The sequence below is a fragment of the Doryrhamphus excisus genome, linkage group LG2 (assembly GCF_037039965.1).
Source record: "Doryrhamphus excisus strain RoL-2023G ecotype Guam linkage group LG2, RoL_Dexc_Guam_v1.1, whole genome shotgun sequence".
Classification (NCBI taxonomy): domain Eukaryota; kingdom Metazoa; phylum Chordata; class Actinopteri; order Syngnathiformes; family Syngnathidae; genus Doryrhamphus; species Doryrhamphus excisus.
In genome coordinates this window covers 27,711,798-27,737,513 of record NC_136358.1, presented here as the reverse complement: position 1 = coordinate 27,737,513, position 25,716 = coordinate 27,711,798, and the positions used below count along the sequence as shown (strand labels likewise).

The following is a 25,716-nucleotide window of genomic DNA, read 5'->3' as shown; positions in this document are numbered from 1 at the left end:
ACCATTAAGGGAGACTGGATGTCAGCTTTTAGACGTAGCCCCTCATTAGTGTGGTACAGGGAGTTTATTAACAGATGAGGTCAGGTTTCTACTGTCCACTTCATCCTAGCGGTTTGTTTCTGTAACACGAAACATTGGACGCAATGTGAATACATTTTAAAAAAAGAACAAAAAACAAAAATATCTCATAAAACTGACCAAAACGAACCAACATGTTGTGTTACTTCGTAACTTGTTGAATATTAATTTCGATTTACGTTTGACAAGTTAGTGATGAGTTGAAGGCACAGGGCTTCCAATTTAAGGTAATCTGCTGCCCCCTAGTGGACTAATGCAGAATGAGCCAGACATTTTCTTTTGAAATATATGTAGTGTTACTTAAAATCAGCTTTGCTTTTTATTAATTCACGTTGTAAACAATAAATGTCCATACAATGAAAACTAATAATGAAGGTAATAATTCAAGATAATAACATAGTGCTCTTCCTTTAATGTAATATCACCAGACAAAGTAACACAAAGGCACAATACTAAAAGTCACAACTCACATTCATGTGCAAGTAAAAGTGAGCTCTGCTGGCACGGATGTTAAATAACACAGAGTGGATGTTCTCTGAGTTCTTGATAGACACTGAGAAGACATGATGTCACCTGCCCTGTGGACACCCCCCCACTGAAGCTGCTTGAGATTCCACTTTGCTGGACCTGCTGCAACAGAGTCTGGCAGAAACAGCACAAGATATTCAATTAGGAAAGACTTAGAGGCTTTGTTTCCATTTCAAAGTGCACATTTAGCAGACTGCATGACACTTTTACAGATATAATAATTCCAGGTGGACTGTTACGTGTAAAATATAGAGTCTGCCCCCCCACCATCAATTTTGTCAAATCAATGCGACCCGCGTGTCAAAAAGTTTGCCCACCCCTGCATTAGACTAATGGCTGTGTTGACTCAGTTTCACTGGCTCATACATGCAAGTATGATTTCTTTAGCATTGCTGCTTTAGACGACATACAGTAATAAAATGGCTGTGAGAGCCGTATTCACTTTAGTGAGATAACATATCGGTGTAAGTCTCACCTCAGACCGCTGGAGTGCTTGCCTCACACCTAAACTCTGCATCTTGACGGTGGAAGAGGACTTTTCCGGTGCTATCTGCAGCAAACTCTGTCAAAGCACAGGCAATGTTTCATCTGAGAAGTATGCTCTTGGACACTAACGTGTTGTTAAAGGGGAACTGCACTTTCTTTGGAATATACAGTAGCTGACGTGTATATTAATCAAGCTACAGTGATATTAATATTGTGAATGTGTAAAAAAAAACAGCATAATGTGTTCATTCCACAAGACGTGACCTGACATTAGTTTGAGGGAAGTCAGTATATCAAATCGGTAAAACACCAATATTGAGCATCTCTAACTTCCATGTTAGGGTCGTCATTAGAAACTATGATAACAGCCTCAAACTTAATCTGTTACAGTATTGAAAAGAAGCCATATAGTCTTTTTGCCCCTAAACATGTTTGGAAATACGTTATTAGTACAAAAGGTGTTGAAAAACAGAAGCCTGTTTGTACCTTGACTCTATGCAGGACTGCATGATGCATTCCGCACACGGCTGCCATCGACAAGCTCTCAAACTCAACCTCTGTAACAGCCAGGCGCTCCTCCTCCTCAGACTCCTCCGACCCCACGTGTGCCTGTGCAAGACAGCCATCACGGACGCTGCCACTTTGAGATAACTAAATAATAGCCTTTACCTCTTTTGCTGTCAGCTTTATAATATGTCCATTTGGGGCTCGAGCATGGACCGAGTTGCTGAGGGTCACCTTGTCTTTTTGACCCTTCACCCCTCCGTGAGCTTTGCAGAGGAGCCATTCCAGCAGGGAGACGTCAGCGTGTGAAGGTGGACTCAACATCAACGTGTCCCTCAATAACTCTGATGATACCTTGATGCTTGCGGAGTGCTGCACGTTCCCTGCATCTCCTACTCCTCCTCCTCCTCCGACAGTGAGGCGCGAGTTCAAAAAAGCTTGAACGTTGTCAGTGTTGCAATGTGGAGACGCAGCGTCCGCAGGATCGATCACCCGCAAGGCATGCAACCAATCCACAGTCAGAGTGTTCAATGGCAAACTGACATGGCCTCCGTCAGGCAGGCCTGACACTGCCTCCTCTCCGAGAAGACCTGAGAGGGAGAACGCAAGCGAGCAGAAGAGTGTAACAGGGAAGGTTGACTCTCCTGCAGAAGCTAACGGCAGGGAAAACTCCACTTTCCCCCCTGGATGGAGAGCACGGAATGGGAATGAATAATGTGTGGAGCAGCTTTCGCCTCTGTGGGAGTTACACAGAGGAGACACGGTGATGCTTAGTGTCCATCCTCGTTCCAGATCATAACAACTTCCATTATCCAGGACGCAATTCAAGTTGAGGGAGTCCTTCCCGAGCAATGTGCTCCAACAAGTGGTGCCGTGACAACGGATTGGCTTTTCCCGTCTGTCTGCTCCATCATTCAATAAAAAGCTGATGTTGAGTACCTGATTCAGTTGCTGCATGATTTGGTTTTTGGATTTGATGGCAGCTTTTAGCACCGCTGATCTGAGAAGAAACAAGGTAAATTCTGTTATTAGCCAGGCAATGCCAACAATTTTACAGTTTGCTTTTATACACAATGTCAAATCGAAGATTCATTTTAGCTGATCAATTCTGGTCAGCCTTTTATCATTTTACTTCTACAAAGTGCAGCAGGCCATGGGTCTGATCACACTTTACCTGTCTAACTGTAAAACAGACCAGTGGAGCAGTTGTACCGTTCATAAATGTCTCCTATAGCCGCCAGGATGTCTTTGATGCTGCGTCCGACATGTGAAGGAGGAAGACCGGACCATGATGCATCATGCCCCCTTTCAGGTACAATAATCTTCTGGAGCTGACCCCTGGAAGACAGCCCCAGCAGCTGAGCTTTACCTGGGAGGTGATGAGCAAGTTCCACAGTTAAGCTCCATAAATATTGTACATACTCATAATCATATTAAAAGCTTCCTATAATTGTAATGTTTTGTTGAAATTGCGGATGTTTCTTACCTGCTTTGTTGCTTGCATGTGGCACCAGGCCGATGACTCTACACACATTTAAGCTAGTGGGGTTGTAAAGGGCTTTTTTATTACTGGATCCCACCTCCCCTTTTGCTGACTCTAGTCCTCCAGTGGGTGTCTGTGACAGATCCAGGAGCAGCAGGTCTGAACCAGTGCTGTAGTAAAGGAACTGTCCATCCAGGCAAGCACACACCACAGGCCCGGGGATACACACTTCAGTAAAAGCTGCACGCAAGCCCCCCCCTGGTGGCCCGGCTGGCTGCGATGTCATCAGCACCGCTCTGCCTTGTTCGCCCACAGCCACCAGACATCCAGCGAACGCCCCGACAAACACGACCGGCTGCTCCAGGCTGTGCAGAACTCTGATTTGAGATCCGGGGACTCGCTGAGGGGTGAAACACAGGCGGCCGTCGGGCAGAGCACAAAAAATAACCGGCGATTTGGCGAGGGCTGCGTCGATCCCAAATAGGAGTTTAAAGAGCGTCGCTTCGAGGTAGATGTGATCACTTGATAGATTCCTTAATGATGCATCTGTCTCGGCAAAGTGGACACAGAGCAGTAATGGCCTTCTGCACTCATCTGTGTCTGATACCACAGGAAGTTTGAAGGAACCCAGCATTTCATAGCGGCTGAATATTGACTCTTCTGCTATTTTGTACAGTGTCAACAGCCACGATGCGTCTCTCTGTGTAATGTTCAAGAGCGTAGAGTTGACCAAAAGTAGTGCTGATGCTCCTTCTCCGATAACAAAATGATCATCAGATACTTTCACATGAGACAGACATGAGGATGAATCAGCGCCTGGAACCCTGAGGAGGAGGGATATCACTAACATGAGGGGTTGATAGTATTTGTTATTAATAGTAACAACAAAGAAGCTGCCTACAACTTTAGGCACACATGCACAATTTTATTTTACTCTTATAGTAATAATTGTTTTCAATCAGGTATATTTATTGTATTATAAAGCACTAACCAGACCTCACAGCTAGGAGACCCAAGTTCAATCCCACCCTGTGTGGAGTTTGCATGTTCTTCCCGTGCATGCGTGGGTTTTCTCCGGGTACTCCGGTTTCCTCCCACATTCCAAAAACATGCTAGGTTAATTGTCAAATCCAAATTGTCCATAGGTATGAATGTGAGTGTGAATGGTTGTTTGTCTATATGTGCCCTGTGATTGGCTGGCTCCAGCACGCCTGTGACCCTCGTGAGGATAAGCAGTAGAAAATGAATGAATGAACGAATGAAAAAGCACTAACCTGCACAAAGATGATAAACAAACACCATACACTCCCTTCAAACAGGCCACATAAAGGATCTGCTTGTCATCATCAGCAGCCAAGTCACTTACAGGAGCAGGGAATTGGACGACCGCCTACAGAATACAATTAAATCATATCAATTTGAGACAAACATGGAAAATATACAAGAGTTTATGCACGGACACACAATAGCTACCCAAAACTTGCCTTTAGCTTTCTGTCTTGGGAGTTAAAGACATACACCTCGTCGTCTCCGGTGCAGAGGAACACATCATTCCATAAAGAGGATGTCACCTTCAGAATACACGGATCCGATGAAGTTCCGAACTTTGCCAGCGTCTCAACCACACACCTTCCCTCCATGTTTGTTTATTTTTTCCGCATCCGGACAACTTCCGCGCCTCAAATTCTGACCAATAGCAGCTGCACTGAACGGAAGTGGCGTTTATTTGGACAAACCTATCAAACAATTCTTCTTTTACTCTTTCAGGAGATGGAAGCAAGTGAGTATAAATGATTTTTAAGTTTGAATTTATATGTTAAATATTGTTCAGTTGTTCAGCAACAGTTGTTTGTTTCCTCAAAGCAACCACAAGGTGTCGTATGTTGCACAAGTACTTCCGTGCTGCTGAAGCACGAAGAAGAAAATAATCCAATCAAAACATTCACAGGAAGGTTGTTTCATATTTGAAAACGCATTGTTTGGTTGGCGTTTTAAACAATATTCTTCCCGTTTTAATTTAACACAAAATGGATCTGTTTGACAATGATGATTTTAAAATGTACTTTTGTGAGAATAGGCTGAAAACATTTCAGGGTTGGCCATTTGACGAAGACTGCGCCTGCACACCGGAAAACGTGAGTTTTCGGTTAAAAATAAGAGTCGAATTTAAAAATGAATCTGTTTCTCGGGAAATAAATTCGTTACTGAACCATGTAGTTGTATGTCGAGATGGGCGGATGAAGCTTCATGGAGCTTTGAGGCTTTCCTTCAAATTGTACCGGAACAGGTTTCGGAGCTTTGGTTGCGTCATTGAAAAGGGACATTAGCGACATCTGGTGGAAGAGTGACGTCAAAGCAATCTAATGTCACTAAAATGAGCGCGACAGGTCGCCGTTACAAATGTTACAAATGCACAAACTTGCCAATGTTCTCATTACAAGCCAACATTGTTCAATTCCTTGGTGATGATTGGCGCTAAAATAACCAAATAACAAAATAAGAACTTTTTAAGGAACTTTGAACAGCTAAAATATAATTTCAGTGCCTTACTTGACATTTGAATTGTGAATACATTTCAGTACTATTAAATACAACATGAAATAATGTGAATTGGGACTATGTTTTTCAGATGGCAAAGGCCGGCTTTATACGCCTTCAGACAACAGCCCAGATGCTGCCATGTGCTTCTTCTGCCTCAAAAAGTTGGAGCGCTGGGCACCGGAGGATGACCCACGGTAAGATTAAGGTCACATTACTGTTTGGACGGCAATATATTGCATTTAGATCACTATGTGTTGATGAATTATAGTAATTATAGTAATTTTTGTCACTTCATCACTCTGAGAAAGAAAGTCGAAGACCTGACTGTGGAGGAGTTCTTCAAGCTCCGGAAGGCCAGGCACGAGTTCCTCATTGTATGTTGCTTTCATCCATCCCATACCTAGAGCGCCAATATTTACAATATTTATATATTTACACTGATTTCCTCCAAACGCAGAGAACATCCTGTAATGAAGCCGTCGACAAGTTTAGGGAGGCGGCGAGATTGATGAAGGCAGAAATGCTGAACATGGCCACGGGTGAAGAGTAACGGACATTTGGTGTTGCATACACACATATTTTAAGGTGGACAGCTCCTTAAGGCAGTTAAGACACATTTTGGATATATTAGACCTTTTCATAATAAAAGTAAAATAAATACAAAAAGAAAGGCATGTCACTGAATGAATATATTACAGACTGTATTGTCGTCGGGTCGTGACCTCCATCATCCATCGGGGCTTTGCAATTATTATGAGTTAATAGGGTGAGTGAGAGAGGTTATCTGTCGTTCCTCCTTAAGATGACTGATAATCTGTAAGGGCTCGAGCCAGAGTCTTTTTTTTCGGTCGATTTCCATCACTCCCACTTCCAAACACGTGGACGGATGTACCTCCTGGTCTACTTTGTTTTCATCTTCTTCCAAATAAGAGCCTCCGCAGGAGAGTCCCTCTGAGGAGAGTAGGTGTCAGCCGGGTAAGCAAACCTTCCCGGCGAACAGCAGGCCCACGATGGTGAAAAAGATGGACAGAACAAAGAGCACATAGGAGGAGCCCACGCCGGTGTTGTTGGGCAGCTTGTATGGTTCTCCTCCAACCTCACTGACGTAGAAACCCATTGGGAAAACGAGCGCGGCCATACAGAACAGGACCACTGGAACCAGAAGACAAATTGGACAACCGCTTTAGTTGATATCGTATAAAAGATACGAGCAATTGTGTACATCTTCTTAAGAGGCAATACTACACACATGGGGCATGTTGGTACTTCTAACTAGTACAGCTAGTACGGCAGTACACATTTACAATCCACCGACTAGCTGGCGACACAAGTGAGCATCGGTATAATTGTGTTATGGGAGTTTCATAGTGTGGGCTGCACGACTGCTACAGTCACTGGGGAGCTACGGTTCAGTCAGGGAAACAAATTCCAACTTTCTGAAAGTCACATACAAAATCTCAAGATAAAATTACACTTGTATTACCCAATATAGTAGACAGAATAGGAGTATAGAAGCCATTGAAGAAATGTCACAGGAAGTGATGCTTTTTATTCAGTTTTGAGTGCACTATAAAGGTTTGAAAAGGTTTGATTTATATAATCAAATTGAATCAGCTGCCCACGGCCGAAGGTGAAATAGATGAAAAATGGAGCAACTATTTTGAAGCAAGCAATATTATGGATTCATATCTCATCCCAGATGTGTATTTACAGTCAGTGAGAAGCACGGAATAAGACACTCACACCCGGTGAAAGCGATCCAGCGGGCGTATCGGGTGACCTCGTGGCGCCAGTGGGACATGACCAGCAGGCAGCAGGTGACGGTCAGTGAGAGGACACCCAGGATGATGAAGAAGAGCGTGGCGACCCACTCTGGGGGCATTTGAGGGGGGATGCAGGTCCGATCTCGGCCATGAATGGTCTGGCACTGTCGGACCAGACCGAAGGTCAGAGAGCCTGGACACAGAAGAAGTGTTATCATCCACCATGTGATGATAAAACTGGGGGTTCGATACTTGGGATCGAACCCACAATCTTCAAGCCAATGTATTGTTGTATGTATAGTACAATCGGTAATGATAATTAATGATAAAATCTTTCTTTCTTTGTTGTTGTCCTTTCTTCCACATACATTATACTTAAATGGCTGGTGGCCAACATGAATGACATCATGGACCATCACAAAGTGGTTTCATCCCCCAGGTGAAAGGCTTCCCCCACCCAGGAGGCCTCATTAAAAGTCCTCTGTTACAAACAATATACTTCCTTCCCTCACGTAATTACATCCAGCTAATTAAACAAGGACAAAGGGGCTTTTAAAGAGGCACTTATTTCACACCACTGTTCACTACACCAAGCACATAATGACTTTGCCAGCAAACTCGTCAAATGAATTTGGCAGTTAAATGATGCCACAAATGCAACATGTCACATGATTATAGGTGTGCTTTGCATAAATGACACGTTAAAGATATTCAGTGTGATTACTGCTGCTACAAGAAAACACGATAAATACTTTAATTTAACATTTCAATGGGGTTGTTTGCCACCCTTTAACTCGTGTTAGACCTTTTAAGGCGTCCAAGAACAAATTCAGTGTTTCATACCTTTGTAGTGAGCAAATAACAGAGCTGGAACCAAATGACACGTTACAAGCAATAATACACAATCAGAAAAATAATCATTATTGTAATATATACAGTATAGTCATCCCTCACTACATGCGCTCCGAACACAGCTGAAAAATAGCTTTCAAAAAATAATTTATTCCTAAATTATGTCATGTTGTGGTTTACTAGGGCCTATTATTATGCATATTTAAGATTTTTTTTTTTTTTTGGCTAAGTAAAGTAAATTACACATAGTGTTCCCTCGCTACATCACGGTTCAAAATTAGCAAATGTGTATTGTGTCCTGATTGGCTAAGGAACCGTTGCAGTGTGACTCTGAAGTGCTGTTTGATCCCCGACAACAACCACAATGTAAACAAAACGTCCTTCGCCATCAAAGGCACCTGCGGTTGCAGCCGTAAGGGACAAAAGGAAGTAAGGAAGGAAGACAAAAATATAGACGTTTTAACAAGGATACAAAAACGCTACAGTACAGCGGAATAGCGGAATGGCGGAACTATGTGTGAGTCACCTAATAATTTCTTGTGTATTTGTAAAATACCTATCCCCTATATTCGGGAACACAAAACAGTATAAGCCATTAGAACCACCAACTTATAGTCAATGTACGTTGTAGCCAATGTAGTGTTCTACATTAGCCACTAGGTGTCAGTAACTGTTGACAATTGTAAACAATTGAGGTATTGCTGTACTACATCCACAACCGGTGTTTGATGCATTAACCCACTGATTAGATTAGAAATGGTATTTAAACAATCGGATTCATGAGACCAAGATGAAGCCTAAAAACTGATCAACTTTCCCTTTAAGGGAAGTGGCTGAGCTTAGTGTCACATAGAATAGCGCCACCTACTGGTTGCAACAGATACATACATAAAGGCTGGAAGGGTGTGCTTTTATGTGAAACTGTCCCAAAAGCTGAATATCTTCACTTTTTGTGAGTTAGTGTATCCTTCATATTGACAGGTGTACCTAATAGAGTTCAACAAATGACTTTGAACATTCCATATGCTAAAATCAAGTCTCGATGCATCAAAAACGTGCATTGACTAAAAGTAAGGGGTGAAAACTTTAGCAGCATGAAGTACCGTACCGGCGGACTCTCCGGTGCTGATCCAGTCTGGGTTGGCGATGCTGGCGATGGCGAAGACTTGTGCAGCGAGGAAAAGACATCCTGATATCACGGTCAGTTTATCCATGTCACTGAGCACGACTGGTGTGTCGGTCGTGAACGAACGGGTCAAAAGAACTAGTTCTTTTTTGTGAACGGAATGAACGAGGTCACCGCCCCTAAAATACCCGTTCAGTTGCAAATGCTTTTTTCTGATTGGCTGGAGAGTCAGTTCACGGTTCCTTTTGCAAGGGGCGGGACTATCTGCTTGCTTGCCTGTCTTAGCCTATCGTCGCGCCTCGCTCTGTGGGTGGGTGGAGTTAGCTGACTGACAGACAGAAACCGAGAGACTGACACTCGTCGGTAGTTCATTCACGACCGGCAGTTGAGTCGGAACGAACGTGAACGGACTGACTCAACACGGCTGACCGGGTCTATGCACAGGGGGAGATCACATGCTAACGACCAATTGACCGAAATGAACGGATCTTTTTACTGAATGAACCGGAATGAACGGTTTTGCCCACCACTACTGAGCACGACACCGGCACTGAGGAGGGGGTTTGTATGTCTCTGGCCCGCCTCTTGAGACATTTAAAAGTCCCAGGGTGTCCTCTGGATCATTCGCATGGTGTTACGTCCAAGAGAGGTACATCCATTATTGGGCCAAAGAGGACGGCATCACCGCCGGGATGTCACGGAACGCCATCCCGGGAACTTTCCCGGTGCTGTTTCTCAAAAGATGCGTGAATTAGTGACTGGATTAACTGATATAATCAACCAAAAAATGAAAGCAGATTCGTATAGTCGACTTTTATGGAAGAAAACTGTCAATGCTCCGGACACACGAAAAAACGACAACAAAAATGCACAATCACATCAACTTCTTTCATGGCGTCTGCTTAAAATGCATCCGAGCGACACGAATTTATAGTTTTTGCGGGGGAAAGAACCCTCTGATGTTACGTCTTCACAAAAACAAACTAAAATCCAGCAAGCTTGCTTTAAATTCTTACCGTCTGTCACCGTCAAGTCTCGCGAGATGACACGGGAACACTACCCCTGCCATTTCAGGTATCGTTTGATCTCGTTGGTCAGCGCCACAGTGGCACTTAATGCACGTCAGTATATTATAATACCATTAAAAATACTAATAAAATGCGCAAATTAATAAAATAACACACGGCAAAGCAGTCAGACCAGACAGATAGAATTTAATCATTATTTTATATTAGCTATACATGAAAATGTATGTGACTGTACAGTGAATACACTATGTCTCATACACACAGCATATACATTGGTTTTTTTTTGTTACAGAGGAGAAAAGAGGAGGAGGAGCCATAAAGAGGAGGAGGTCTTCAGATCTCGTCTATGAAAGGCGTTTTGATGAGGTTGCCGTTGGATGCCATTGTCTTCTTGCCAGACACAAATTTCTTGGCAGCCTGCAAAGAAATGTTTTAATAGCTCTCTTTGTGCAAGATTATCGACATATGGCCTCATTCGGTTTTATCTCATGCACTCCATAACTGGATGAAACCACTGCTAGAATGTAGTTATGCCACCTAGTGGAGAAGTTGAGAGATTAATTACTAATAGCACTTGTAATATGCTGTAATAAACACACAAAATGTGCAAATATAGCTGTGTTCTAATCAACATACGTATGTTAACGAGCCATCCATTTTCTATTCTCTTAATCAAATGTGGCTGCTGCTGCAGGAGTGAACGAGAATCTTACGTTGGCCACGTCAGCGAGGGAGACATTGTCAATGTTTTTGGCGAATTCTTCAAGCGAGTGGTATGAGCCGCTAGCCAAAGCCTGAGAACCCATGGCATCCAGCAGACCTTCCGAAGTCTCCAGAGACATCATGGTGTGAGCCTTCAGTGATGTTCTGCATCATAAAAAAGCCAAAGTTTTAAAGAAAACACACATTAAATAACATTGGCATGTTTTGGCACAAAACATAATTTGTGACATGACTGAGGGAAGCATCACCATGAATTAGTTTTCATATTCTGACGGATGATGAGCATCATTATGAATCTAATCATTATGATGAATCATTATGATCTAATGAATCTAATGAATCTAAAGGTTCTTACTTGGCCCGGGTGAGGTCAGCGGCTGTGACTCCACCATCAGAGACAGCTTTCACCTCGGCAAGAGCAGCCTTGATGGCCTACGGGGATGCAAAACGTACCAGTAACATCACCCAGTTATACATTTGAACAAAAACTGTTTCACAACAATGATACTCACATCACCGGCAGCTCCTGCTTGGGCAATGGTGTAGACTCCAAACAGGCCCGAATCAGAGTAGCTAACATTGAAAGCACTCACCTGTATAAAAAAATTGGTTCTGTTGTATGAATTAACATGTAAACCTAGTGCATACTTTTACACCCGCTCTAGTAAGATGACTACTCACATCAAAGGGGTCAGTAGTTGCCTTGGCAACACCCTGCACCAGTTTGCTCGTGGCATTGGAGCCCCTCTTGACATGGGGACCAGCTCCCAGCAGATGCTGCAGAACACTAAAAGCCACCGCCTCGCCGCTGCCTGACGCAGCAGCCTGGCTCACCACCGCCGAGTGGACCAGATTACTGGAGCTCTGCACACGGATCTCACCTGGTAATTAGTCAACATGCTGGAATCGCCCTTGGAGAGTTATGAATGCTAATATATGAACTCGCGCTTACCTCCACGATACTGGGCTTTGGCTCCTGATGTACCGGCGCCGCTGCGAATGTTGAGGAATTGCTCTCCGACTTGCTTCAGAACAGCGTGATCCACACCTGGAGGACAAGTGAGGTCGTTTGCAATGTCATATTCTTCTCTAAATACTGGAGTACTGCAAAGCTACAAGAACGCCGTCCTTACCGAGACCAACAAGAGCCATTCTTGCGCTTGTGAAATTATTCTGGACAAACTGGTGCAGCTAGTATAACATAAAAAGGTAAAATAATGCGTTGAAATGGGTTGGAAAGCGTTGGTGGTGAAGAATAGAACCACAATACTCACATGTTCAGACTGGATGTTGCCAACCATGTAGTCAGGACAGTACAGGGAGTTGCAAAGAGCGTTCTTGTAGGCGGCTTCATGCAGACTTTCAACCACACCTGGGCGAAAATGATGGACAGGAAGTACAAATACATTAATTGCTCATTATCATTAACAATGTTCATTATTGCAGTGGTATAGACGGTTCAAAAGATGCTGGGTTTCACGTAGCAAGAACGTGGACCCACCCACCTATCTGAGTACTCTGCCCTGCCTGCGCCTTGTCCATCTTCACTCTGGGCGTGAGATCGGACACCTCCCACGGTCGGAACTCTGGTGCCGTTGTCACGTTGATCAAATACTCCATCACTGTGTCGCTGAGTAGCAATGACAAGGACAAACGTTAGTTTTGGACCTTCTTGTGTCGATACTAGGGCTGTAACTGCTGCCACCGCGGTTCCTCGAGCTACAGCGCCGACCGAGGGTCAAACAGGATGTGTGCACGTTAATCGTGAGTCAAAAAAACAGTGCAGTTAAAGGAAAATTTTGTTAAAGCGTCATCTTTGGCTGCTCTAATAGATACAACTACACACAGTATAGTGACGATAGCAGTAGTATGGACTCACATGTCATCTCTCAGGCAGTCTACAGTGTAGACCATGTTCTCTCTGGATGACACCACACTGCGGAGGCACAAATGGTTACACGTTAGGTTGACGATACGGGGGCGAGAAAGAGAGACAGAGACTTTTAAAATAGGGATAACAGTGGTTTGTTCCATGGTCAGAGATCACTGACCTCAGGTTGCCCCCAACTGCTTCAATACCACGGCATATCTTGAAAGCTGAAGCTCCTTTGGTGGTCTAGAAAAGTACTTAACATCAGCTTTGGTGGAAGACATTACACATTTCCAAATCTAAACTTGTTAGAGTAATGACAGAACCTGCTATCTGCATTCACGGCATGGCTCGTTTGCTTGTGCCGTCACTTTTTTTCTGCTGTTTTACTGCGATTTATCTGACTCATAGCGGACTATTTCAAGTCTCATTTGGTCATGAAATACATGCAAAAGGAACAATTGCAGTATTTCAAATTACACATTCAAGTATTACTGCAATTTCTATGTGTGTGCAGTGGGTTTGACTTTTGGAACATTTTGAATCTTTGTACTTTATTTGTATGACAAATTGTGTCAGTTCTTACCCCTCCTTCATCACCCAACCATCCTGTCACCCCTTGTCTCACTGCTTATTATGTTGCATATGTATGGACGGATAATTGCCCAATTTCACTTGTAATTCTGTATAATTGACAAGAATAAAGGGCCATCTCATCGTCAGGATCATACCAGGTTGGAGGCCAGTCGGAGGACGTGAGTGACCCCTTGGTTTTCCGGTGTCTCATAACGACAGCCAGCCTTAACGAACACACCAATCTTGGAAGCAGGAGAGTAGTTCTCAAGCGAAGCTATCACCAGTCCACTAGGCAGCCTGGTCACCTGGAGGGGAACATAAATTGAGGTTTTCATCATCACTTAGACAGAAAACAGACAATACATCCAGAATGAGATGATTCTAAAAAGATAAACAAATCAGCAGCTTGAAGGGGGGGCCATTATGCTCATCTCGAGTTGTGGTCTCCTATAGAGCAGCTATACATGATAACCCGAACAGAAAGCTTTCTATATCAGTATAATAGGTCCCCTTTAATAATCAAACACAAAATGACGTGGCATGGACCCAGCAAGCTTCACACAGCTGTTCCCATCACTCTCCAACATACATGGACATCCTGGAAGGAGTGGGCAGCCCCAGGAGAGAGCTTAAGCCCAGCCAGGGGGTCTACTAGAGACCGACCTGATCTGGCAGCTCCATGGAAGCGCCTCTGTGGAAAAGAAACACAACATCAACCCACTGACCTGCACATCCTGCGGCTGAAACTTAACGTGTTCAGCAGCCCTGGTGGTCTCCACCTTATGGGCAGCCTTAGCCGCATAAAGCCTCGTCTGGGAAAACAGGAAATGGGAAGGTGGGATAATACAACTTGGGTAGTACTCAACAAAACAACACAATCATGTTATTAAAGACATAGTGTGAGGTACTATGGTTTTATAGCACAATAATATCCATGTTGTTATATTTCAAATATTCCACACATGGTATGATCGATTAAATGAAGACTTACAAACACGAAGCAGTTACCTTACACTACTGATGTTATATAATGTTACTTCATGTCTGTGGTGAATTTATTTTGAAGTATTATACACTATACTGACTTTACTGAGCATTTATTACATAAAGTAAACGCAAAAAATAGATTCACATTCCATTCCATTCCACCGTTCAGCACCTAACCCACAGCTTGCAGGGCACATTAATTCAACTGTTTGTCAAGCACGCAGACGCCGTGAATCATACGGTGACATGTGAACAACTACCCCGATTAAAAATTGAGGGTTGGTTAACTGTAAATCTTACCGATAATTGACTGAGTCCCCGAATCCCCTTCATGTCCCCTCTCCTTCGGTCAGGACGCTAAAGCAATATGGCCGGCGTCAAAGTGTCCTACCCAGCATGCAAAGCGCGCACTCTTTGCCGGAAATACATCCCCTCTTTAACGCATGCGTCCTCTCTCGTGCCATGGAGGAAAAAGCGTCTTTTGTTTTTTAAAATAATTTTTGTGAGGCCAATTTAGACACGTATATGAATATCATTATATAGAAAACGCAAAATGTAACGCTAAAACAAAAACTGTGATATATAATATATATAACATTGTGAAGTCGAGCTACTTCCGAGCGCACTGGTGATTTCAAATGCGCATGCGCGACTTTCACACGTGAAGCAAACGTTTGAGCTAGCTGCACGGCTGTGAACATTTGTGGAGTCCGTAACGCTGCAAAATAAACATTTATTTTGCTTTTTCGCTCCTCTATACCACAAAACAGGGAAATAGTCCTCCGTGAAGCATTTCGCCGAGAGGGCCGGAATACAAAACGACTTTTGTCCCCACAATGGTGAGTTTTTGGCAGATTTAGCAAAACAAGCTAACAGATTGGCTAACTTTTAGCTAGCAGTAGTCATACCGGGCTTTGGGTGTTTGACGTTAGTCTTTTATTGTATATAGTCTTTTATTCCACTCACAATTTAGCCTTGTTAACGGTGTTTATTGTGTGCAGACTGAAGCCCCAGTGAACCCAAAGGCCTATCCGCTGGCCGACGCCACGCTGACCAAAACCATCCTCGACTTGGTGCAGCAAGCCTCCAACTACAAACAGCTAAGGAAGGGGGCTAATGAAGGTGAGGATGAGCCGGTCGTATTTTAAATGTATCTTGATTAAAGACGCCATACTAACGATATGCTGTTTCTCACCCAGCCACGAAGACCCTGAACAGAGGCATAGCTGAATTTATCGTCATGGCTGCTGACGCCGAACCACTGGAGATCATTCTCCATCTCCCATTGCTCTGCGAGGACAAGAACGTCCCGTATGTCTTCGTGCGCTCCAAGCAGGCCCTGGGTCGTGCTTGTGGGGTGTCCCGTCCCGTCATCGCTACCTCGGTCACCATAAAGGAGGGGTCGCAGCTCAAACCACAGATCCAGACAGTTCAGATGTCTATCGAAAGACTACTTGTGTAATTGTTAATGCAAACAAGAGAAATTCCATGATCTACTTGTATGCTTATGTTTGAAGCATGCTTGACACTTTTTTTTATGTAGGACTGCTTACACATAGGTGTATTTGTCATGTCATAGCCTGATTCATAATAAAAACTTAAAATGTTGTGTATGTTTTTTTAATCAGAAGTGAATGAAGTCTTCAATGTTCATAAATACTGATTATCTTAACTTGCACTTTTTGGCTGGTTACTGTGAGTTAATTTACAAAAATATTGTAACTATATTACCAGACCAATATTAAGGCACTTCATGTAGTTCAACAACATATCAAAACTAATGAACTTCAGTGTCTACGTAAATTGCACCCGTTTCGTGTAAAGTTTGCATTATTGCAAACTTCTTTTCAGCGTTTTAACAATCACTCATTTTATATACCGCTTGTCGTCACTAGGGTTGCGGGGCGTTTCAATATTTCCTTACAAAAGCTGCTGCTCTTGAACGCAACAGTCACTCAGGCTCAGAGCAAGCGTTCGCTGTCTGGTGCAAACCTGGAGCAAACGTAGCGGACCGCCATGGCCGAACAGCCACTTTTCATGTTGGAGCATCAAATTGCTCGACTGCTACACTACAAGGACTTGATCCCTCGTCTGGAGGAAGCCTTGGCCAAATTTTCCACAAGAGACCCAGCGGAGGTGATCCAACCTGTGCGGACCACTCTGCCTCTGCAGAAACTGAAAGGGTAGGTTGATTTAGTTATGTAATAATATGGCGACCCACCTCTAAAACACACAAAATTAATAATCAGTGAACTGGCTTGAGTTGCTTGCTTGAACTTTGAGGTGCTGGTGTTTCCCGTTGCGACAGGGAGACCAGCTGTTGGAGCGTTTGAAATCAAATACATGCACTTTATGGTTAGCACAGGAGCTGCATGGAGCTCTTCAGCCTCCTTGTGGAGACTCCCTACTAGTGTTTGGTAGACTAAGTGAAAGAACGCATTGTTCTGCGGTTGATGCTGAAAGGTTCTTTCCAGTCAAAATAAGGCCGAGACAGGCTGGGAATGTATTATGTGTCCAGGGAAAAATGTCATCACATCAGCATCCAATCATGATCTCCAACTGTCACCTGCTGGAGTCACAAGCTTTGTCAAATGATGATGAAATGCACAAGAAAGTTATCTTGGAAGAGACTGGCACCGTGGTCTGGGTGGGGCATCAAGAAAAGATGGGGTTGGAGAGACATTGACATGGAGCTCAGAAAGACTGACTTATATTTTTAATACATTTTGTAACTTGGAACCAGTTTGAGTCTTCTTTCCTTCTCATAATTGGAGATTAATGAACACGCAAAGGGGAGGTGAAGTTGAAAGCAGAGTGCAAAACTAATTCCTAACAGACTTTAAATGCAAGGGAGAACTCTACTGGTAATTAAAAAAATACACATTGGTGTTAAATTGGTCAAGTGTTGAGGCCAACAGCCCACAAGATGAATACTTTTTATGACTCTACAACTTTTACAGTGACTTGGGATTGATGCCTTCATACATGGAAAACGACAGAGTCCTGTGCACAAAGTTTGTGTGTTCCTACACACGAGAGAAAGAGTCCACACTGCCATCGATTCAGGCCACAGTGGTGCTGCTGGACCCCGAGATTGGGAACTTGAAGGCCGTGAGTAACACTCAGATGGTACACGACAAACATCTACTGTGCATGACTGTGTTATTTTCATGTCCGTCTGCAGGTGATGGAAGGAAATGTCATCACCTGCATGAGGACGGCTGCGGTGTCTGCCATCTCTGCAAAGGTTTACGCTTCACTTTCAGTTTGTCGATGTAAATATTGGCAAAACTTTGGTTACTGTCTTCGTATAGCTACTGATGCCTCATCAAGCAGAGGTGCTGGCCATCTTGGGAACGGGACAACAGGCATTGAGTCATTACAATGTCTTCACCGAGACATTTTCATTCAAAGAGGTATGAAAGATAACCGTATACAATATGGTTGTTTTATCATTGGGTTTGGCACAGTTCTTACATTCTGGAATGTGGACCTTTATCCTGATTTGAACGGAAGTTGTATCAATCTTCAACCTTTCAGCTAGATATGTTAATGTTTTATCTTACTTTGTGTACTTTATAACACAAAGTAACACAACAGCCTGGTGAGGCTACCTAGAACATAAAGCTGCTCATTTATGTTCAACTAAAAGGTGCGAGTGTGGGGCCACAGGAAAGAAGGGACAGAAAGGTTTCAAAGTTCAGCCAGCGGACCTGTAAACATCTGCGACTCGGCGGAGACGGCAGTGAAGGGAGCCGACGTCATAGTGACCGTAACGTCAAGTTCAGAGCCGGTGCTCTTTGGACAGTGGGTCAAACCGGGAGCCCACGTGGCAGGTGAGGAGCTTGAGGAATTCAAAGTTCATGTAGGGAAACTAATTACTAACTACTAAACGACTTGTCGGGCAGCGGTGGGAGCTTGCAGTTCACGCTGGCGGGAGCTTGATGATGTGCTGATGAAGGAGGCGGTCATCTATGTTGACAGCAGGGAGGGAGCCATGACAGAGTCTGGTGACATCCTACTCTCTGGGGTCAGACACTAACTAATTTAAATAAGGCATACACGTACCATAACTATATACATACTTAATTGTGTACATTTCTGATGCAGGCTAAGGTGTTTGCCGAGCTTGGAGAAGTTATCAATGGAACAAAACCTGCGCTCAGAGAGAAGACGACCGTGTTTAAATCCCTGGGTGAGCATCACCTGATACTTTAAATGTGACCACGTCACTGTTTTCTTTTAAGGATGACGTCTTGTGTTTTTTCAGGAATGGCGGTTCAGGATGCAGTGAGTGCCAAGTTGGTGTTTGACCAATGGAAAGCAAGTCAAGAAGTTTAAAACTGTGCCTATGTGAGACAAGCATACTGCATTGAATGCCAAATTATTAAAACAATCATAACAGGATTGTATTTTTAAGTCTTTATTTACTTAAAAAAACAATCATACCATATTAAGCAAGTGTGCACCACTGAAACACTGTTAAAATGAGTTCAGATTCAGCCATTGATGAAGTGAAAATAAAAGGATTTAAATGTTACGCTGTATGACACACGCTGGCGGATAATGAAACGCAGCAATATCTGAATGTCATGACAGTACTAAGAATTTTAAAAAAAAGTAAGTCTTAAAGAGAAATGTGACATGTTAGCCGCAGGGACGCACAACAAATAAAAGCCGAGCGTATCTGCACCTTAGTGATGCAGACGCTTTCAATTAGTGTTGAAATACTGACATTTTATGCGTACAATACTTTAAGTAGTTTCAACTTCAACTACCAAACCGGTTCCTTCATAACGTTGTATGCTTTATGTATGACTGCAAGTAACGACCAAAAGGAACATTTATAGTGTTAGAGGGTAAACAAAAGGTCCTTCGCTCACTCTTATCCAGAAATTGACAGGAAATTATTCTGCTAAAAAAGCCGTTTTTACCACCGCCTGTCTGTCAAGGGATGCTATCAAACATTCTCATTTGTCTTCTCAGAGTTAGATGTCATGAAGGCAGCAGGAATTTCTGTATAAAGGTGAATTTCTTCATAAAATCACTTGTGTAAAAATCCTCACTTTCTTCATAATTCCTAAATGAAAATAGAATTGACTGGACGCTTACGGATCAAACTAAAGAATTTACCAGGAGCTCCTCTGATCTGATCAGCGTGCTGGTATGAGCAACGATGACAGCCAACAGACTCTTTCATCTTAGTGGGCCAGTTAGGACTGCAGCGGTGCTCTTGCCTTTACAAAATTCTGCACTTCCTCCTCCTCTTCTTGACGGGCGGGGGGCACAGGACCGCCCGGATGGCTTCGTCAAACACCGTCTTAAGGCCGCGCTGCGTCAAAGCTGAACACTCCAGATACTTCACAGCGCCTGGTGAGTAAAATTTATAAAAATTAGAAAATCTCCTCCGCTTGTTCAGGTCAGGTTGGTGGGGGCAGTCTCAGTAGGGAATGATTGCGAATGTTCAAATCAAACCATTACCGTTGTCTCGTGGACCCAATCTGAACTGGGCGTCTCATGACACCCTGCACCTTTTTCTTTTTTAACATTTTTTTACTTCTCTGTGTACAAATTAGTTAAAATCAGAATCAGACCTGACTTTTAAGGGCATTCGACTGCGCAAGTTCCACTGTATCTTTGAATGGGCGTGTGTGTGCGTGTGACTAACTTATTTCTTTCGCCATGGCCAAGCCCTGAGGGTAGATGATGGGCGTGAGTTTCTTCTCCTTGAGCTTCTCGATGGTGTCCTTGTCGTCTCTCAGGTCGAGCTTAGTGCCCACCAGGATGATGGGGGTGTTGGGGCAGTGATGTCTCACCTCAGGGTACCACTGGTGGACAAAGACAGAAGGACAATGAGAAAACGGGACATCGAGTAAATTAATGCAACAATTAAACCTCTGAAGCCAAAATTCATACCATTTGGAATTTGAAAAACTCCAAGTGAGTTTTGCTTTTTTTTTTGTGATGCAACCACAGAGTGGTACCACTTTATGGCAAAGTGAAAAAATGTGATGATGACCATAAAATCGGATATTTAACTACACTCAGTAATATGGCTAAACAATAACACTAATAATAGAAGGATAACTATGCTGCAAAAGCTGCATTTAGTCTTTGTGTTAACCACATCTGATACAAAAGTTACTAAATTGAGTACACATCAGTTAAGTATTCCATTTTTCCCCTATTAGAAAATATGATTCCAAATCTAAACATTAGAGGTTCCACTGTACATCCAAAAACACAAATATCATTATGGTAAAACATCCATCTTACAATACAAAGGCCTTTTCTCACCTTAGCACGAACGTTTTCAAAAGAGGCAGGGCTGACCAGTGAGAAGCAAATCAGGAAGACATCCTTGGAGGGGAAAAAAGATCAGTGTGAGATATCTTCAGGCACATACATTATATTCTGCATAAAAAGACATAAAAACAGCTCAGCGCTAGCATATCGCTGCATTTCATTGCTATCTCTGAAATAAAACTTGTGTTGCTACTTTGGATAACTTGTTTAGCAACATGAACGGGAGGAAGTCTCCACTTCTGCATATTACAAGGAATAATCAAGATATTATTACATGAATAACTCTCTTGGTGGTGTTCATCAACACTGAGCATTATCTTTTTTTTTTTTTGCAAAAGCTGAAGAGTACTGAATTGTTGTGGTTACAAAGTGTAGATCACACAATGCTAGAACATCATTATCATAGTCCAAAGGTTCACACAATCTGAGCAAAACTATGTTAAGACTGACTCCCACTCTGAGGCACAGAGGCATAGTTGTAGAGAAGACAAAAGGTAGCAAACAAGGGTTCCATTCACTTCCTTCAGCTGCACTTCCAGACCGTGTATAGGTACTATGGATACAAGGCTCCACATTGCTGAGTGCGCACACGCGAGTCTGGCTTGCCAACGAGTCAAGAGTGGTGGCGAGCTGAAGGCATAACCACATAGCGCTGCTAGTCTACATACTGTCTGTGGGTAGGAGAGCGGCCTGAGTCGGTCGTAGTCCTCCTGTCCCGCTGTATCCCATAACCCGAGGTTCACCGGCTTCCCGTCCACCATCACATTGGCAGAGTAGTTGTCAAAGCTGAAGGCAGATGTCACAAGTGAAGAAAAAACATTTGATATGAAAAGGATTTATGACATGGTGTGTGTTTTGCTTACACTGTAGGGATGTACTCTCCAGGGAAGGCATTGGTAGTGTAGCTGATGAGCAGGCATGTCTTACCCACAGCCCTGATAAGAGGAACATCAACAGTTATAAATACAGTCAGAACACACCATTAAAGCGGGGTTTAATATCAAAAGGTGTTTTGTTTATTTACATCCCCTTTTTATCCAATGAACCTGAACCTGAATGTAATGATACTAATAACCATGTTAAAGAATTCAAGAATCAAAAATTTGTAGCAACGTAATGACATACAAAAGTTAAGCTTTATAGGTTTTTGTTATGATTGACACTTGTTCACGTAGGCATAATTACAAAGTTAACAGATGGCTGTCTCAAGGGTTTACTATGCCGTGTGGCTACTTATGGACACTCAATGCAGCACAACTAATAACACGAAGCACGTAGTTTTAATTCATATACAACATATAACAAACTACATGAGATGCTGTCTAACTTTAGGATAAATCTGCCTGACCTATGTCGATTCAGAAATGGCTCAACAACAGCTGTCGCTCATGTTGGCAGCTTGTTAGCCGCTAGCCAACTGGGTCATGCTAATAAAAAAAAAACAACTTAGTGCTCGACTGCGTTCATAGTTGATTAGGTGTCTGTTTTAGTAGAACGTAAAAAAAACAAAACAAATAAAGTCAGACTCACCCATCACCCACAACCACACACTTAATGGCCTGCATCGAGGAGTTGTTGCTAGCCGCTGGAGCTCAATTAGCTTAGCCGGCTAATGGCAGTCGAAAATCAACAAGTCCCGTGTCGCTTTAAAAAGTCAAGCGTCCACAGAATGAGGCGGTCGTGGCACAGTTTGAATAAAGTTATAAATAAAATCAAGCGCGATCAAACTCAGCAAGTCTAAGTAGACATTAACAAATTATGCTAAAAGTAAGACAACACCCAAAGGGGAGGAAAAAAAACTCTGGAGTGAAGCTTAAAAGGAAAAACGCCCACAGTGTGTGGGAGATAGTGATGTGTCAGTTGCGAAACGGCTCTTAGAACTGGCTCTTTGATATGAGCCGTTTTCCCCCTCTTCAGGCTGCACGTGATTGGTCAATATGTGTGGCGTCATTTGCTTGTCTCGGCTGAGCTGGGGGGCGGGCAGCAGTTACATTTACACTTTGTAAACGTCACAAAAGTAGCAAATACATCAAACATGTCGACAAAAGACGCAATAATAAAACATTACTAAGCAATACAACCACTGAAACTGGCATAAATTATGGATGGACCAAAGTCTATGTACTGTACTGTGGATGTGCTGCAATAGCCAAAACACAAATAACACAAGCCAGGAGTAGAATAAAAATAATATGTAAATATGTAAAAGGAATACATGACTGACAGAGATCGCAATGCAGATTTTAAGATGCGATTTAAAACTCATTAATGTGGGGACATTTCCAGAGGCTCAATCGAGGGTTTAAGATATATTGAGGTACCGAGCCATTAATGACCAGAGTCAAAAGAGCGGTTCTCTTAAAAGAGCCGAATTTCCCATCACTAGGGGAGATGAAGCCGGAGAATCTGTGAGAAGCACATCCAGTCAGACATGGACAGTCAAATGCTGCCATCTACTGGTTGAACATGTAAATTGCAGGTCCCGTGCATATATAGTGGACTTTTTTTCCTGAGGTTATTTCAGCCTTGAACAACCAAGAAATAATAATTTGTGTCATAGAAAATTCATTTTTGAACTATTTGTGACTAACCCAATTAAATAATAACACGTACATATGTAACCGTGGAGCCCTGATCATATCCAAAGTAGTTTTGCATATGCATATGAAAACCAGATGATCCTTTATACAGTTCAACACAGAGACAGTGACACAAACACATGCATATACTAGTTGAGTACCCTAACATATGATAGGGATCAGCATCCCCACTTAGTGGCGGTGCAGAAAGCAGAAGTGACAGCTTAGTTTAGTGCACTTCCAGGAGCTTGTTTGCATTGCCGATGCAAAAAGTATGACATGCAGACGGAGTCACAAACCTATGTTTATCTGAGCATACAATGCGACGTGATAACAATATGGCAGCACATACACACAAAAGAAAAATACATCTCTATTGTAGCAAACAATTGTATACATTGCGGAATCGGCTCAACTTGCAGCAACTACTGGATGAGGAGCAGAATGCCATCCCACAGCAGTGTGTGACAGGAGGAGGGGATGTCATGCTGTTGTGGCTGTGTACTGTATACACCCTTTTCTATGTGTACTGTATACACCCTTTTCTAAAGGCATAACTTGTATATTGACAGTATGCTTTTTTTTTAATTCATGCTAGCGGCCATCCATTCAACGAAAGAATGCACAAAAAAAGAGAACAGTTGTTTATCATCCACAGCAATGAGAAATTAGCTGCAAAAAGATTTTGCAAATATGCATCTCTGTTTGTGATAAATACTTGTTATGTGGTCTGTGGTCATTTTGATTAAACGTTGCTGCAATGTGATTAGTTTTGTTTGTCTGTGTGTATTCCATCTCTCCACCCGAGGGTTTAATCGTCGACATTTCCCAGAGGGATTGTCAACAGCTCTTTGTATGAAAGAAAAAAAGAATTTCTTATTTCAAAAGCTTTGGGAAAGTGTTTGAGAAGCTTTTCCCAAAGTTTTTTGGAGTGTAATTTAAAACACACAGCACAATACTTGAGATTTTTTTTTTTTTGTTGGTCTAGTGATTTTCTGCAGTCTTATTATTAGAATCATTGTAGGCGACCTGACCGTATGAGCCTGCATGCGTGTGCTCAGCCTTGCTGCACATGAACATGGTCATCCGCAAGCTCTGCAGGGTCACTTCATGCTCGTCTCCTCCAACGTGTTCATGACATATCCTAATGTGGCTGACACGTATCGCCCCGTGGGGGTCTGCTTCGGGTGAAACATGCGGCACATCCATCCAAAGTTCGCCTTTTCTTCGTGAAAAAAGAAACACAACGACACGAGTCTGAGCTTATGGGTCAAAAATTAATCACAGAGAATGAATGACTCATATTTGGATTCCTGTGCACAATGTCCTCATTTTGACTCCTGCATGATATTTGCTTCTTATCCGCATGGTAAACACAACGTACATTGTGAATGAATGTGTCAATTCCTGTCACTTTTAATTTAGAACTGGAACCAAGGACCTCTTTATGTGGTGCTGCAAAGTGTCTCATATGGCTTTGTTTTCCCAGAGAGGAAGCATAGAGGCGAGGAATGACATAGTCACATGCTCCGCATATCCTGTGACTTGCCCACAATGTGTAAAACATAATGTGTTTATGCCTGAAGTGGGAAAAAATAACAATTAGTATGTTCGATGAAAGGATAATTTAGCTATATATAGACAGATAGATATCCAAGTAAATGTGCTTCTTAGTCACACATCTCTCCAGACAATGATGGAGGCACATGATGGCAGTTTGAGCACCACTTCCTGTAATGTCCCTGCCCGAGCGAGCTCGTGACTCAGTCTGCTTTTCCCAGGAAGATCCCATCAGTGTGGTATGCTTTGGGGGGAGCTACGGTTCACTGAGGTAAACATGAAAGTATGAAGTTTGAAAAAAAAAAAGTATACGATTCTCTCAAATGAGAGCATCATTATCTGATCTTGCGGGCATGGAATTCAGCAGAACTGTACAGGTAGTAACTGGAATGCTTAAGAATGCCAATAGTACACTACCTTTTCTCCCCAGTGCCAGCAGCACTCATGCAACCACAGACCAGGAGTCCACCATCGCCATGCTTGCTACTCTATTTAGACAGTTATTGTATTACTATTGGGCGGCATGGCGGTCGAGTGGTTAGCGCGCAGACCTCGCAGGGTTCAATTCCACCCTCGGCAATCTGTGTGTGGGTTTTCTCCGGGTACTCCGGTTTCCTCCCACATTCCAAAAACATGCTAGGTTAATTAAGTACTCCAAATTGTCCATAGGTATGAATGTGAGTGTGAATGGTTGTTTGTCTATATGTGCCCTGTGATTGGCTGGCC

At 43.0% G+C, this 25,716-nt stretch overlaps 6 protein-coding genes across 8 annotated transcripts; 2 read left to right on the top strand and 4 right to left on the bottom strand.

The window, feature by feature from the left end:
- Positions 1 to 548: 548 nt before the first annotated feature.
- Positions 549 to 4,765, bottom strand: faap100 (FA core complex associated protein 100). The gene is made up of 8 exons (XM_058062561.2): positions 4,564 to 4,765; positions 4,354 to 4,469; positions 3,083 to 3,903; positions 2,809 to 2,965; positions 1,762 to 2,596; positions 1,579 to 1,701; positions 1,082 to 1,168; positions 549 to 720 (listed from the first exon to the last, which is right to left on the bottom strand). The coding sequence occupies exons 1-8, from the start codon at positions 4,717 to 4,719 to the stop codon at positions 589 to 591; spliced, it is 2,427 nt and encodes an 808-aa protein (XP_057918544.2). The 5' UTR covers positions 4,720 to 4,765; the 3' UTR covers positions 549 to 588.
- Positions 4,766 to 5,907: 1,142 nt separating this feature from the next.
- LOC131109944 (uncharacterized protein C16orf52 homolog B-like) lies at positions 5,908 to 9,688 on the bottom strand. The gene is made up of 3 exons (XM_058062515.2): positions 9,344 to 9,688; positions 7,364 to 7,576; positions 5,908 to 6,772 (listed from the first exon to the last, which is right to left on the bottom strand). The coding sequence occupies exons 1-3, from the start codon at positions 9,447 to 9,449 to the stop codon at positions 6,588 to 6,590; spliced, it is 504 nt and encodes a 167-aa protein (XP_057918498.2). The 5' UTR covers positions 9,450 to 9,688; the 3' UTR covers positions 5,908 to 6,587.
- Positions 9,689 to 10,539: 851 nt separating this feature from the next.
- Positions 10,540 to 14,990, bottom strand: uqcrc2b (ubiquinol-cytochrome c reductase core protein 2b). Its single transcript, XM_058062514.2, has 14 exons — positions 14,846 to 14,990; positions 14,284 to 14,370; positions 13,714 to 13,863; positions 13,164 to 13,228; positions 12,992 to 13,048; positions 12,618 to 12,742; positions 12,387 to 12,484; positions 12,246 to 12,303; positions 12,065 to 12,160; positions 11,794 to 11,993; positions 11,625 to 11,705; positions 11,468 to 11,544; positions 11,103 to 11,256; positions 10,540 to 10,806 (listed from the first exon to the last, which is right to left on the bottom strand). The coding sequence occupies exons 1-14, from the start codon at positions 14,876 to 14,878 to the stop codon at positions 10,723 to 10,725; spliced, it is 1,365 nt and encodes a 454-aa protein (XP_057918497.2). The 5' UTR covers positions 14,879 to 14,990; the 3' UTR covers positions 10,540 to 10,722.
- A 169-nt stretch (positions 14,991 to 15,159) lies between these two features.
- snu13b (SNU13 homolog, small nuclear ribonucleoprotein b (U4/U6.U5)) lies at positions 15,160 to 16,152 on the top strand. The gene is made up of 3 exons (XM_058061891.2): positions 15,160 to 15,384; positions 15,547 to 15,667; positions 15,745 to 16,152. Exons 1-3 carry the CDS (start codon positions 15,382 to 15,384, stop codon positions 16,005 to 16,007), a joined length of 387 nt encoding a protein of 128 aa, XP_057917874.1. The 5' UTR covers positions 15,160 to 15,381; the 3' UTR covers positions 16,008 to 16,152.
- Positions 16,153 to 16,491: 339 nt separating this feature from the next.
- On the top strand, positions 16,492 to 18,957 carry crym (crystallin, mu). 2 transcript variants are annotated; one of them, XM_058062450.2, is made up of 8 exons: positions 16,494 to 16,728; positions 17,506 to 17,656; positions 17,730 to 17,792; positions 17,860 to 17,961; positions 18,198 to 18,381; positions 18,454 to 18,575; positions 18,656 to 18,740; positions 18,816 to 18,957. In XM_058062450.2, exons 1-8 carry the CDS (start codon positions 16,562 to 16,564, stop codon positions 18,884 to 18,886), a joined length of 945 nt encoding a protein of 314 aa, XP_057918433.2. In that variant the 5' UTR covers positions 16,494 to 16,561; the 3' UTR covers positions 18,887 to 18,957. The 2 variants fall into 2 exon arrangements, with proteins under 2 accessions (XP_078645171.1, XP_057918433.2); XM_078789045.1 differs by lacking the exon at positions 18,454 to 18,575 and having other exon boundaries at positions 16,492 to 16,728; positions 17,730 to 17,961.
- Positions 18,953 to 25,451, bottom strand: LOC131109921 (ras-related C3 botulinum toxin substrate 1). Of its 2 annotated transcripts, none has more exons than XM_078789046.1 (6): positions 25,408 to 25,451; positions 21,715 to 21,786; positions 21,520 to 21,637; positions 20,843 to 20,905; positions 20,214 to 20,373; positions 18,953 to 19,915 (listed from the first exon to the last, which is right to left on the bottom strand). In XM_078789046.1, the coding sequence occupies exons 1-6, from the start codon at positions 25,434 to 25,436 to the stop codon at positions 19,785 to 19,787; spliced, it is 573 nt and encodes a 190-aa protein (XP_078645172.1). In that variant the 5' UTR covers positions 25,437 to 25,451; the 3' UTR covers positions 18,953 to 19,784. The 2 variants fall into 2 exon arrangements, with proteins under 2 accessions (XP_078645172.1, XP_057918439.1); XM_058062456.2 differs by lacking the exon at positions 25,408 to 25,451 and adding an exon at positions 22,382 to 22,722.
- Positions 25,452 to 25,716: the final 265 nt, after the last annotated feature.

What these genes read in the sequence shown, in the direction of transcription:
- LOC131109944 (XM_058062515.2), bottom strand. Translation starts at nt 9,449, where the DNA reads ATGGATAAACTGACCGTGATATCAGGATGTCTTTTCCTCGCTGCACAA. An exon ending in CAGCACCGGAGAGTCCGCCG is followed by an intron (nt 7,577 to 9,343) that starts GTACGGTACTTC and finishes TTCTGTGTCCAG; the next exon opens with GCTCTCTGACCTTCGGTCTG. An exon ending in CTGGATCGCTTTCACCGGGT is followed by an intron (nt 6,773 to 7,363) that starts GTGAGTGTCTTA and finishes TTCTGGTTCCAG; the next exon opens with TGGTCCTGTTCTGTATGGCC.
- faap100 (XM_058062561.2), bottom strand. Translation starts at nt 4,719, where the DNA reads ATGGAGGGAAGGTGTGTGGTTGAGACGCTGGCAAAGTTCGGAACTTCA. An exon ending in ACATGCAAGCAACAAAGCAG is followed by an intron (nt 2,966 to 3,082) that starts GTAAGAAACATC and finishes ATCACCTCCCAG; the next exon opens with GTAAAGCTCAGCTGCTGGGG. An exon ending in CAGTCCTGCATAGAGTCAAG is followed by an intron (nt 1,169 to 1,578) that starts GTACAAACAGGC and finishes GTGCTTTGACAG; the next exon opens with AGTTTGCTGCAGATAGCACC.
- crym (XM_058062450.2), top strand. Translation starts at nt 16,562, where the DNA reads ATGGCCGAACAGCCACTTTTCATGTTGGAGCATCAAATTGCTCGACTG. An exon ending in CCTCTGCAGAAACTGAAAGG is followed by an intron (nt 16,729 to 17,505) that starts GTAGGTTGATTT and finishes CAACTTTTACAG; the next exon opens with TGACTTGGGATTGATGCCTT. An exon ending in ACCGGGAGCCCACGTGGCAG is followed by an intron (nt 18,382 to 18,453) that starts GTGAGGAGCTTG and finishes CTTGTCGGGCAG; the next exon opens with CGGTGGGAGCTTGCAGTTCA.
- uqcrc2b (XM_058062514.2), bottom strand. Translation starts at nt 14,878, where the DNA reads ATGAAGGGGATTCGGGGACTCAGTCAATTATCG. An exon ending in GCAACATCCAGTCTGAACAT is followed by an intron (nt 12,304 to 12,386) that starts GTGAGTATTGTG and finishes ATGTTATACTAG; the next exon opens with CTGCACCAGTTTGTCCAGAA. An exon ending in CAAAGCCCAGTATCGTGGAG is followed by an intron (nt 11,994 to 12,064) that starts GTAAGCGCGAGT and finishes ACTAATTACCAG; the next exon opens with GTGAGATCCGTGTGCAGAGC.
- LOC131109921 (XM_058062456.2), bottom strand. Translation starts at nt 22,416, where the DNA reads ATGCAGGCCATTAAGTGTGTGGTTGTGGGTGATGG. An exon ending in CGCTCTCCTACCCACAGACA is followed by an intron (nt 20,906 to 21,519) that starts GTATGTAGACTA and finishes TTCCCCTCCAAG; the next exon opens with GATGTCTTCCTGATTTGCTT. An exon ending in GGCCATGGCGAAAGAAATAA is followed by an intron (nt 19,916 to 20,213) that starts GTTAGTCACACG and finishes TTTACTCACCAG; the next exon opens with GCGCTGTGAAGTATCTGGAG.
- snu13b (XM_058061891.2), top strand. An exon ending in AAGGAAGGGGGCTAATGAAG is followed by an intron (nt 15,668 to 15,744) that starts GTGAGGATGAGC and finishes TTTCTCACCCAG; the next exon opens with CCACGAAGACCCTGAACAGA.